The 12,943-nt window shown below is 41.2% G+C and overlaps 1 protein-coding gene across 1 annotated transcript in view; it reads right to left on the bottom strand.

Annotated features, from left to right (window-relative positions):
- The window catches only part of LOC136423606 (ras-related protein Rab-6A), a 71,776-nt gene that overhangs the window by 4,146 nt on the left and 54,687 nt on the right, over window positions 1-12,943 (bottom strand). Inside the window, exons 4-7 of the mRNA XM_066411835.1 lie at window positions 12,193-12,298; window positions 11,362-11,473; window positions 8,383-8,476; window positions 7,893-7,962 (exon numbers count right to left, since the gene is read on the bottom strand). Of these exons, the coding sequence (XP_066267932.1) occupies window positions 7,893-7,962; window positions 8,383-8,476; window positions 11,362-11,473; window positions 12,193-12,298 (382 nt within the window). The remainder of the gene's footprint in view (window positions 1-7,892; window positions 7,963-8,382; window positions 8,477-11,361; window positions 11,474-12,192; window positions 12,299-12,943) is intronic.

The following is a 12,943-nucleotide window of genomic DNA, read 5'->3' as shown; positions in this document are numbered from 1 at the left end:
AGGGACATTGGCATTAGGGTGGGTGTGTTTCAGCAACCAGGGACAGGGCATGTGTGTTAGAGTGAGTGTGCTTCAGCACCAAAAACAGGGACATAAGAGTTAGTGCTTCAGCACTAAGGAGAGGGACAACGGTGTTAGGGTGGTGTGTTTCAGCACAAGGGACAGGGACATTAGTGTTAGAGTGGGTGTTTCAGCACTAGGAAGAGGGACAATGGTGTTAGATTGGGTGCGTTTCAGCACTAAGGAGAGGGACATGAGTGTTAGGGTGGGTGTTTCAGCACTAGGGAGAGGGACAACGGTGTTAGATTGGGTGTGTTTCAGCACTAAGGAGAGGGACAACAGTGTTAGATTGGGTGTGTTTCAGCACTAAGGAGAGGGACAATGGTGTTAGATTGGGTGTGTTTCAGCACTAAGGAGAGGGACAATGGTGTTAGATTGGGTGCGTTTCAGCACTAGGGAGAGGGACATGAGTGTTAGGGTGGGTGTTTCAGCACTAGGGAGAGGGACAACGGTGTTAGATTGGGTGTGTTTCAGCACTAGGGAGAGGGACAACGGTGTTAGATTGGGTGTGTTTCAGCACAAAGGAGAGGGACATGAGTGTTAGGGTGGTGTGTTTCAGCATGAGGGACAGGGATATGGGATGTTAGGGCAGGTGTGTTGCAATACCAGAGGCAGAGACAAGAGTAAGGGTGGGTGTGTTTCAGCAACAGAGACAGGGACACTACAGTTAGGGGGCGTGTTTCAGCATCAGGGACATTAGTGTTAGGGTGGGTGTGCAATAATTTGCTACCCCTTGAAAAAATGTGCACACACACACACACACACACACACACACACACACACATTTCCTTCTGTATTGTGCTCCAAGATCACAGCAATTTGCAGCATTTTCTGTGCTGGTCATGAGATGAAAGGTCAGGCCATGTTTTGCAGTCTTTTGAAAGATGCCATTGAAAACAAGTTGCCATCACACTAATACTGTAAATGCAGAATTTTTGCAGTGGTTTTATGGTCACGGTTTTCACGACGACCGTTTCACCGCGAACTTAAAACCACTACAAACATTTTTGTCCAATACTGTAGCAGTGTGTTTCTATAGTGCTACTGCAAACTTAAAGTCACCGCGAACACTCCATTTCCCCCTTAGCGCAAAATTAAAACCATGCGAACTAAAATGCATTTACAGTAATATAACAGTTCACTGTCAATCAGGCTGCAGATTAGATAGATGTGCCTCTGATTCCCCAGTCTAATCAACCAAGATGTCGGTGATGTCTGTGACATTGAAAGGGAGGAATCTGAGGTCTCTACATTAAGCAACATCAATGTCACTTTCTGTTTCTCGTTCTTCATTTAGAACAATCTGGCCTGAAAAGAAAATTGATCAAGAATGCATAGTTTGACACAGAAAGGTAGTTTTACGTCAAGGTGATTGGACCTTTTCATGTCCTTAGTCTTGATTGGTCTGACTGATAATCTAATATTGATAATAATTCATGAGTAATTTCTTAAAAGTTTTGCATTTCTGCAGCATATCACAGGTAGCACCAGGGGGGGGGGGACAAAGTTAAACTGTCAGTACATGTAAATAATGACTAGTAAGATCAATAAATTTATAAGTTATATAATGATAAAATTGTTAAGTGTACTTGTCTAGTAAAATTGCTTTAAGTACAGCCATCTGCTCGTGAAGGCTACTTAGAGGACCGACAAAATATCTGACCCATGTGGACAGGCGGTCATTATAGACATGGTTCTTAATGCTCGTGTCAATGGGAAAAATTATCTTGGCCGGGTGGTCCTTATGCAAAGGTGGTCACAAGTACAGGTTTCACTGTTCACTAAACAAAATGTTGCTGTATTTGGAAAAAGTATATTTAGGCACCCCTTAATGATTTTAAAGATGGACTCTTGTTCCCATGATAGTCTCTAAGTTTTAGAGGTTGATACATGGACTGAGTGACTGCATTGTTTTGGCCCTCCACACGTCCCAGACATCTTTGCCGTCTCGCTCAGGTCCCCCGACTGCCCATATCACCAGCACTATGCTTCTCCCAGACAGACAAATATTACTCTCAATTGGCTGATTGAATTTTGCTTACAGAAAGAAAGTAATCTGGATTGATATCTGTGAGTGTCATGGGACTCCTTGACCTCCTCTCTCAAAACATGCACACTCCGCAGTCACCCAACAAGATTACAAGGCAGGTCACAGAAAGGCAAAACAAAGTAACATATTTTGCTGTACCAGTTAAAGTCATGCAGTTGAGTTGTATTCATTTACTTTTTCCTCCAATGCAGGTTTATGTATTATTCAGATCTGTGGTCTCTCTTTTGGTGTGTTCATGTGTTTTTCAGGTTATGAAAATGCAATAAGACAAATCTTAAAAAGTAAGGCTAGTCACTGGGAAAAGTGCAGTCGACTGATAGGGGTATTGAAGAAAGGCTTCTCACTAAGTATACTTAACTTCTAATATTGTATTAATTTTTCCAAGCATGATTTTGTGCAAGCATTATTTTGTTTTCAATAGAACCTCTGATGTTAACTTAACTAGTTTATAAGATTACAGAACAAGCTTGTATCTTTCCACCAAACTCATAGCAAAAGAATGAACTTTTCGCTCCTACTCCAGTTTCTCTGAAGGTTACTCTTTGGGAACTTTTCCAAAGGCCAACTACGTACCTCGAAGTACGCAATTAGAACTTTATTACTGTTCGGGGAACGTGGTGATAGGCCACCAATCAAGAGGTCGCGCAGGTGCCCCTTCCCGAAAATTACACACCGTCATAAAACTGGCGGCAATGGCTCATCCTTCATGCCGCACCTGCAAGATCCATTCCATTTCGCCGAAACAATGTCATGAGCCAAACCAAGCGCTGTGAGCGCCTGTCCAGTCCAAATTGATTGGCAAAGATGAAGCCTCTTGATGTCGGAGAAAACTAATTTTCCGGTCACTGTAGCACATTAAAAGGCAGAGCGGCTGGGCTCCCTGTAATAAAGACATTCCGAGGATGGTGATGGAAGGAAAGTGAGCGGAATGTTGTACACACCTGCTGCCGCTAAATTTAGCGAGGACAAATTGCCTGTCGGTTCTGACCCCCGCGCGTCCCAGCCTTCATCTTCTGCCGTGACAAATTATCCGTGACAGCGGGCCCCGCCCTCGCACGCCAATCTCCGCCGACGAGCATAATTACTTACACGTCACAGCCATGCTGAATGAAAATGTAATGACCGGGTAATCGGCATCACAGAGCAACAATTTGGCAGATCAGACGACCAAGTGGTCAAGGAGCAGACCTGCACAGATTAAAACATGACCTCTGCTTCCCCTACTATTACTAGTACATGTATCATGGCATGGAGATCAACCAGTAACCACTAAAGTTAAGATTCATACAGGCAAACTCTCTGGCAGTGATACGCCTTACAATTTTTGCAACTTAAAGTTTTACAGGGAAATGTCCTGGAACAGCCTTCGTAACCCCTGCTTCTCTTATTGGGTCAGTTTAGCCCTCACTCTTAGTGAGTTGAGCTTGTCTTGAGCATTTCTGTTCCTGACTTAGAGAGTAGAGATGCTGTTCTAGTCCTATTCACGGAACCCTTGTACCTTGAAGTGGCTTTGGGTCTTGGTATTAGGTAACGATTGAGTGAGAAAGAAAACAACAACATATCATTACAGATGAGTCTAGGGAAACTGCTGACCATCTCAACAAGTGCAATAGTCCTCCCTGTAGAATAGCTGGCTACAGAAAGTTAGTTGGATCCCTGCCCTGGAGCATGGCACTCGATGTGACAGTGTTACTGAGATGATGGATGGACGCGGGAATTTAATCTGCACAATTCATTCCGATGGGCAGGAAATAAGGATGATTATTGCCCAGGGTGCGCGAACCTGAGCACCAATTTGCACAGGGGGAAGTGTCCCACTTACAGCTACACAGCTGCCTGACCTTCTCTACATGGACTTCTACCGCAAGCTATGAAATTGCGGACTCTTAAAGCTGGGTTTATCTGAAGACATGTATGATGACCATTTACTGTCATCTACAATGTACATGCATACCTAATGTATGTATCATCAGATTATAGTCATAAGAAGTAAATATAGTACTTTATGTCATACTGGTGCTGTGATTACGCTCGAAAGCTATGATACAGATGTTCCGAAGTGGTCCGTATTTTTCTGTATCCCAGGGGGTTCTACTTGTATCACACAGGCTTCCATAGGATAATTTGAATGTGCTTCCCTTCATGTGCATTTGTAGGCTATTTCGCTATTCGAAATTTGAATACCGGAGTCAGACATTGGAACTGATGTTCTTACAATTTCTTATTAAAGAAGGACATCGAATTTTCTCAATTTCTGGTGCATTTCGCATTGAAATGTGAGTTTCCTTGCAAGTATTTCTATATGTACCGTACGTGTATATTTAGACTGACCTGACCTATGATGTATCTGTACTTTTACTACATTCTTAGCTACAAAACTGAGTGTATTCTGTTGTTAACTGATCAATGAGTTTATCTAACTTAGTATGTATTTCGTTTACTTCATGGCCATTAAACATTACATGTATTATCAGGCTATGATCTTTAGTAGGAATACAGTACAGTACATACATACTGATTGACCCAATCAACATACATATCTACACGTCTACTGCAATCTACAAAATTGTGAATTCTGTTTTCAAGTGAGTTTATCAGATAAAGACTTGTATTTCTGTCAGTTCATGGCCATTTATTGATACATATACATGGTATCATCAGGCTATAGTCATTAGTATGGATACCTAGATTGGCCTGATCTAAATGTATCCATCACAGTTGGATCTGTGATCCCCCCATTAAGAGTTGATCTTAAATCAAAGCATGGATTACCTCGGGTCTGCAACCTACGCAGGGACTAAGGCTTATCTCTCCAAACCAAGTTTGTATCAGTTTTTTGGAGCCTCAAGTGCTACAAGCCACATAGTGATGATGTTTGTCCTAGCCTGGAATCCAGTCCGAGTAGCGACCATTGGAAGCCAACTAAAGCAAGCAAGATGAGATTCCAGACTAGTTGCTCCAAGTTTGTACCAGTTTCTTGGAAACCTCAAGTGCTACAAGCTACATAGTCTGCCCTAGCTTGGAATCGAGCAATCATTTGAAGCCAACTAAAGCAAGACTAGATTCCAGACTAGTTCCTCTAAGTTTGTATCAGTTTCTTGGAAATGACAAGTGCAACAAACTACATTGTACATTGTGCCAATGTTTATCCTAACCTGAAATCCAGTCCAGAGTAGTGACTGTTTGAAGCCGACTAAAGCTTACAAGACTAGATTCCAGGCTAGTTCATCCACCGCCTTCTATGAGCACCTCAACTTATGTCTTTGTGAGTTTGGGAGTGACTATCCTTGCCAATTCAACAGTACTAGTGACATCTACCCAGAAAAAAAATCCTCTGGTAAAAAGCACAAGTCTAGATTCAATTTACACATCCTCTCATCAACGACCAATAAACTTTTCTGGATTTCCCTTTTCACCTTTTGTTTGGAACCCTTGGTAAATGATGCTGATGCCTCTATTCAGCCATCATAGATAATTCTGCACAGCGCATCCAGTAACCTAATTGAAGCTTCCAGGCCCCGAGCTGTCCATAAAATTGGTCACCGAAAATCTATGGATGTCAACCCATCCGTCCGAAACCCGATCATCGTTTCATAATGCTGTGTTCGGGGAATATGGCTTCATGGTATCACATCAATTGATAGGCGTTTCCGTGCATCGGGAGCACGGTCGGATGACATTCAAAACGTGCCAGGAATGACTTCTTTCCAAAGTTGCACAAGACTCATTCAAGGCCCCAGCAGGGGGTAAACGCTGAGAAGGCGAGGGAGTAAAAACTTCTGACAGCTTCATTTTCTTCCCAACTGTTGATGTGCAGTTTGTTTCATTACCTGTGACAGTGGAATATTGGTCTCACTGGAGACGTGGGCTGGAACTTCTGCTGGTACCATGAGGAGTATATTCTCCCAAGGCTAGAAATCAAGAATGGTCACAGCTTTACATTCACTCCTGCTACTCTCTAAACTTGTTTTGATTTAAGATTACCAATCAATAATATATGATAATTTTTTTATCATCCTTTTGTTGCTGACTTTTTTACTTTACGCTACATGTAGTAACTGTTAAGTAAAAGAATTAAATATCATTAAATCTCTATTCTCTTTCTTCTATGGATTTGCTAGTTCATTGCATATACAATGTACATGTAAGAGTATCTGAAAGGTCAAAAGAACTGTTCAAAGTTTTAAGTCAACAGAGCAAACTTTAATATATTGCAAAACTCAAGGGACCCTGAACAGAACTGGTCACTGTAAATCTTGAAATGTTTGCATTGGTTTTATTCTTGCTTTTTTTGCGGTGACTTCTCCACCTCAAATTCATGACATGGCGAATAGATGTTTCCATTGTACTACTACTAAACTACGGATCTGCTTCAACCGCAAACTTAAAACACAGCTAAAACCTCCTTCCTCCTTGCACCGCGAAATAAAGCCCCCGCAAAAATAAATGAACTTAAAGAATACTGATGCTGCAGTATCCAAGGGTCTAGGACTTTCCTCTCCTCTTTTTCTTCGATCTTCTCCATCGATGTGCCTTCAACTCAGCTGGGATTCTCCCTGCCGCAATATGTTATTACTTTCTATTTGGAAGCCACCTCATGACCCACATTGAGCATAGGCAGCCAGCTAAGCGTACATCGGGGAATACGTAATTGCCATCCTTGTACGAGTTGGCAAGCAACTCGAGCGTACATCACCACCGACGCTGACCTATCCGAGAGAAAACTTTGAAATGAAAGGGCCATGATTAAGTGACAGCCGAAGACGGGATATAATCTCTGTTGTCAAGAAGGCATCTATTTTCCATGCATGTTTAAGATGGGTGAAACGATGATGGGATTGTACATCTACACGTTAACCACTAGGATTAGACCGTTCCGTGACCCCTCCATTCTGCGCCACTTGCACCTGTCCTTCACAAATCCACTCTGTATTAGGACTATCCCATTCTGATGCCGGGATGGCGCCAGTTTGGGGGGATAACTGAAACATATTATTTTGAAATTTTTCGAATTTGAAATAAACAGAAGATTTTCTTTTGTCATCCTCAATTGAGGTGAGGCATCATGCTTTTTCAAGTAGCTACATGTAGTAGTGCAATGAGGATTCTCTACGACTTGCATCTTTGGCCAAGCACACATACCAAAATGTATAAGAAAAAGCTTTGTTGAAAATGTAACACAGTGTAGGAACATACAGTATATGGAAAGAGTCGGAAATATTATAAAGCTAACTCTTGTGTGCCATTATAATTGCCTAGTTGTGGCAGAAGAGAGTGAAATCACCACATGTAGTGATATTGGTGCTTTAATGCCTTGCAAGGTGACTGTTCACATCTTTGAGGCTATTATTACCAGCACTGAAATGCTGTCACGAATCACGAATCTTGCTCTGAAATGATGATAAATGGCATTCCCTTGCTTTGCTTTCCTTTCCCTTCTTGTGATGTGATATGCACATCTTTCATTTCCATCATTCAACACTTGATGTCTTACAGTGTCCCAAAGTGTTGCTCGAATCGGCATCAACATGACCATTTCAGCATAGAACTGCACCGATCTAAATCCCTACATAGCCAATTAGAACGTCACACTTCCCTTTACGAGTGACAAACAACAACCTGCCATAAAAACGATGTGCTCCGCCACTGCCACAAAGTGCGGAACTCTCCCCCCGAGAAGGAAAAATCCATAAAAACAAACCACTCTCAACAATATTTGTACACATGTTATTGTGCAATATAAAAATAATGATGTAAAAAATTATGAGTAAAGAAAGGATACTGTCTTCTTTGTTCTTCTGGTCTTGTGAGCTCTCCATGCCTGGCAATGCAGCTGCAACACGGCGGAATAACTGCAAGTAAAAGTGAAACATCATGTTTGCAGCCATGAAAGGACTAACACATGCTACCTTTCCCATCTTTTCCAAAAGCATCGTCCTGCATTCAAGTATGTCAAAAGTAAGGGGTTCATCTTAAAACCCAGCCACATCCTCCTTCTCTATATCCACATTGTAACAGTGCAAAGTCAATGACAGCCTGCCTCAGTGTGAACACTGAAATGCGGCGATGATGATGATGATGATGTGTGATTGTATATCACAAATTTGGGGCAAACTTGTTCTCAGGCATCTACTTTTCTCCACAACAGTTTGAAAAATGTAAATTTCTTCCCAAAGATTTAGAAAATCTTGAAAACAAGTGACAAAATTTTGGCCTAACCAAAGAGACTGCCGTGTACATATATGTATACTATAAGCACATGTGAAACCTACCTGTTTTACATTGTAGCCTGTTTTTGCACTAGTTTCGATGAACATGACATTCAGTTCCTTTGCCTTGCGCTCCCCATCCTCCAGCGACACCTGCCTGTAAATACAGAAAAGCAAGATTTTCACCGTTTATGTCATCCATAAACTTATACCTACATATTGTGGATGATATTCTACATTTAAGGTCTCATTCCTGTGTTACTCTGCGTGTATACTCTAAAGGAGTCCGTGCCCCAAAAATGAACGGCTGCATGAATGTGTGTTTATATCGGTTGGAAATTCCCTTTTAGCTAGCCCAATTGATCTCAAGCATCAAACTGATGAAAGCTTGTTTGTTACTGAAGAAATTAGCAGATAAAGTTTGGCAGCCGCGCACGAGGTCGGACGTCCACAGCCGGACATTGGCGGTAATACGTCTAGCACTTACAGCTAGAAAATGCCATTTTTTTCGGTGTAGCTAAGTGCAGTTTGTTATTGCTATAAAAAGAGATTGTATGTAGTGAAAATGTCTGCAATTTTACCACATGATCCAGGGTAAATGTTCTTAACAAAGAATGAATAACATTGGCACATTTTCTATATCTTCATTACGAACGCGCCCATATAAAACATGTATTATAACATGTAAGCCTATGGGGCGAAAAAACTCATGAATGAGACTATAAGGGGGCTGGAAACACCACTTGCATAAGCAGGTTAGTGCAGGTAAAATTGAAGCTGTGCAGGTATTTCTGATTTAGTATTTTGGCATGTATTAGTTATTTGTTCCAACCTTGCCTTACATAGTTTACATTTGCATTCTGCACATAGAACATACCGTATTAAACAGACTTCAGATTTTATGAAGATACAGTGCACTTGGAAAACCTTGACATGATTATTTTGGATGGACTTAAACGGAAAGAAAATAGATGGTGCAGGCAGGTATGAAAAAAGGCCAACACTGGTTTGTTGGACCAGGTATAATCTCGGCACCACACTTCAATTCCATTGAGACAAAATACAAATACATCATTATAAATCACTGGCTCCCTCCAACAGGTTACATTGTACTTTTTTCTTTAACCCCGCCCAAAATTGCAACTTTTCTCATTTTTCTGACCCCATTTTATCACATTGGCATTTCCCCAAGTTTGGCATGCATGACGGCGCACCGTGGTACAAAAGCTGGCAACTGTGCCAGAAATGTCACACTCTGGGAAACATCTATTATTCATCTCTAGAGCTACCTAGAATAAACTCTTGGAGAGCATTGCAAGGTTCTGCCAAGGTAGCATAGTTTTCTTTGTAGGATTGACATTGCTTGAAATTTGAGAGGAAGCTGCTAGGGGGCCCAAATTTCTGTCACTGTTACCACAGGTCAAACAGAAATTTTAAAACTAAATGACGAGTGAATGCTGCCTTGCCATCGTCTTGGAAGAGGTATAATGATGAAGTAGATATTTTTAAAGAAAGCTAACCTTAGCAGCCAGATGGTGCTTATATTGTGATATCAGGAGTTGAATCCTGGTGCTGAATCGGCTGCTAGCTTCAGGTTGGACAAATGAAGGTACGGGGATGGCTACAATTACAAAATATGCTTGTACAAATAATGTGCTTTTACATTAAGGTATTATGGATTAATGTACTTTTTAAAGCTCAAATTGCAATGAATGGTATAACTTGTCTCCTACTAGCCAGATATGAATAAGTTCACAGTACTGTCTGCAGTTTGATTTGTGCACCGCTGCACCCTACAGAAACAAGCCCCATGATATACGACCGGCTGACTAAAAAATGCACCATGGTCTTTCTTTCACAGTTTTAAGGACAAGACTTTCCTGGGGGGGCTAACACCACTGCAACCCAGGAGCAAATCTGAAGGTTGAACATAACTCCTCTAAAAGGAGGTTTTGACAAGTGCGGCATTGGTTCGACATTTGTGGCCACCCTGAGCCAAGAAGGCGCTCATTAAAGACAGGATGATTTCCCAGACCCTGCCCCAGGTTACTCCTTCTCAGAAATAATTCCTTGAGAATACCTGCTGGACTTCGGCAAGTGTACGGAAGGATTAAGGGCTAATCCTTATGTTTCTACTGGGATTGAGGCAATAATAAGAAAACACAGGGAAGGTGGCAAGACCATATCAATCAGGATAAGAAACACATGTGGGATTGAAATACTTGATCCAAGAAACCTGCTGAGACACTACTGTAAATCTTGAAACTTTCGAGGTGGTTTTAGTTTCGTTGCTTTTGCGGTTAACTCGATTGACTTTTGCGGTGACCAAGACCAACACAAATAAGCATTTCCATTGCACTTACTACTACTGCACTAGTACTACATAATTGTTTCAACCACGAATTCAAAACACCACCAAAGCCTCCTTTTCCCTCCTAGCCCCAACATGTACCGGTGCAGGTTAGGTGCATGTAGATAGATTTCAGAAGTACCTGCACAGCTCCAGTTTTACCTGCACTTACCTGCAAGCTGACATTGGCAAGCAAACCATGTATAATGTACATAAACATATACATCAGGGTTGGACAACCCACTGACCATATTGGACAAGAACAGAAAAAATCTACTTGCCCATACCAATTTTTTTAATGGCCCGAAATTTAAATGAGAATGTCTTTATGCATTTGCAGTTGCATCAAGGAAATTTGTTTACTTTTCAGTACAAAAAGCAGTTTATAATGTCATCCAGACAAAGTCTTGTACACTTGAGACTAAAGATACCGAGATAAGGGTATTGAGGGATTGTAATTCATCAGTAGATTTGCCCATGTACAGGTAACTGGGGTGTCCAATTTCTTGATAGTTATAGAGTAGGGTGTCTAAAAAATTGCACTGATCCGATAAGGCAGGTACAGGAGGACATCCACTTGCCTGATCAGCAGTATCACTTACCCAGAGTAGTCAGGCAAACGGACTTGTCCAACCCTGTACACGAACAGTGTATAATCAAATAAAACACACTTTAAGAACACACTCCCCCACCTTTTGTCTGACAGGTCTGTCTTGTTCCCAACCAGCATGATGATGACATCACTTCCTCGCTCGGTTCGAACGTCGTCGATCCATTTTGATGTCTGATGGAAGGAGTTGGCATCTGCCGAGGGACAACAGACAACAGGTGTCACAATCAGGTGTCACAAACAAACAGGTGTCACAAACAGGTGTTACAACAGCTGTCATAAACATATGTCACAATCTACCAAGACCTACTATGTACAAAGTTTACTGCATACTTTTCCAATCTACAGTCCTACCTGTCTGAGCCTTAAATTTATAGTTAATACCATGTTGATATCATAAAAACTACAAATCATACATAAATGCATGTATGAATATTAACAGCCTAACAGCAACAGTAACAGACTGTATAATTCCAATGTTATTCAACTGCAAATGAAGAAGGAGTTGCAAAATTCGGTTAACAAAGTTCTTTGCACGTAACCATGAGATATTCAGCTGCCAATGTTTCCATAGCACTTCTGCTACTTTCCTCAAGGCAATATACATTTATGTATACTGACAGGTTCTACTTTGTTAACTATTGATTTATCAACAGGTATGTGGAAAATATTCACAGAGGTCCAAGATTTGTCTTATACGCCCTTTCCACTAGAGCCTGCAACCTTAAGCAACCTCTGTATGACAGCGACCAAAAATCTAATACACCGCTCAATGAATTTCAAAGATAACAACAACTTTGTGTGCGCTGTTGGCTTTTAAATCATACTTTTATATTTTGCATCATATTCCGATTATGAAATCAAGGGTTACACAGTTGCTCAGCAATTGCAGTGTTGTTGAGAGGGGTCTTACTTGTGATATCATAGACAACGACTGCTACTGTAGAATCACGGATGTAGGATGGGATGAGGCTCCTAAATCTCTCCTGCCCAGCTGTGTCCCACAGTTGAAGCCTGACCTGAAGACAAAAAAAAAGACAAAAGGTGAAAAAAATATCTCAAAAGAATTTATCTTGCTATCAAGGTTCAAACGGTAATGGTACATGTGTGTGTTACCTTAGTTAGTCCTGTGTGGTTAGTAGGAATATGGATGGTATAGTTCTTGGTATGTGTTTATTTGTCTTTGTACGTTTCCCAACTGATAGGGATGTCTGTTGCCTATGCCAGAAGGAAAATGCATGGATTGACAAAATCAACAAGTGATTCACAATAATGAATAAAACAAGAAATTGATAAAAATATTTCATTGAGGTTCACATGTATGAAATCTTTGATTTCTAGTTTTAGTTCCTGACAGGCTTATGAAGTTTATGTATCTCAGTCAAGCAGAAAAAGCAGTGTGTACCATTTAAAAAATCTTTAGTATGACCTGGCCGGGTTTGAATCAGTGACCTCGCAAATGCAAAGTCAGCACTCTGCTAGGCCATAATAGCACCGGTCAGAATTCATGTAGCATATAGGAAATGAATAATTCTGCTGCAATATCTCAGCCTACTACTCAGTATTCCTCCATGATGTTCCACTGACAATCACATTCATCCTCACGACCTTTCCCTTCAAGGTCAAGCTCGCCGAGCTGCGGCAAGACGGGATACTTGACCTAG

The sequence above is a fragment of the Branchiostoma lanceolatum genome, chromosome 17 (genome assembly GCF_035083965.1).
Source record: "Branchiostoma lanceolatum isolate klBraLanc5 chromosome 17, klBraLanc5.hap2, whole genome shotgun sequence".
NCBI lineage: Eukaryota > Metazoa > Chordata > Leptocardii > Amphioxiformes > Branchiostomatidae > Branchiostoma > Branchiostoma lanceolatum.
This window is presented reverse-complemented; position numbering and strand designations above follow the sequence as displayed.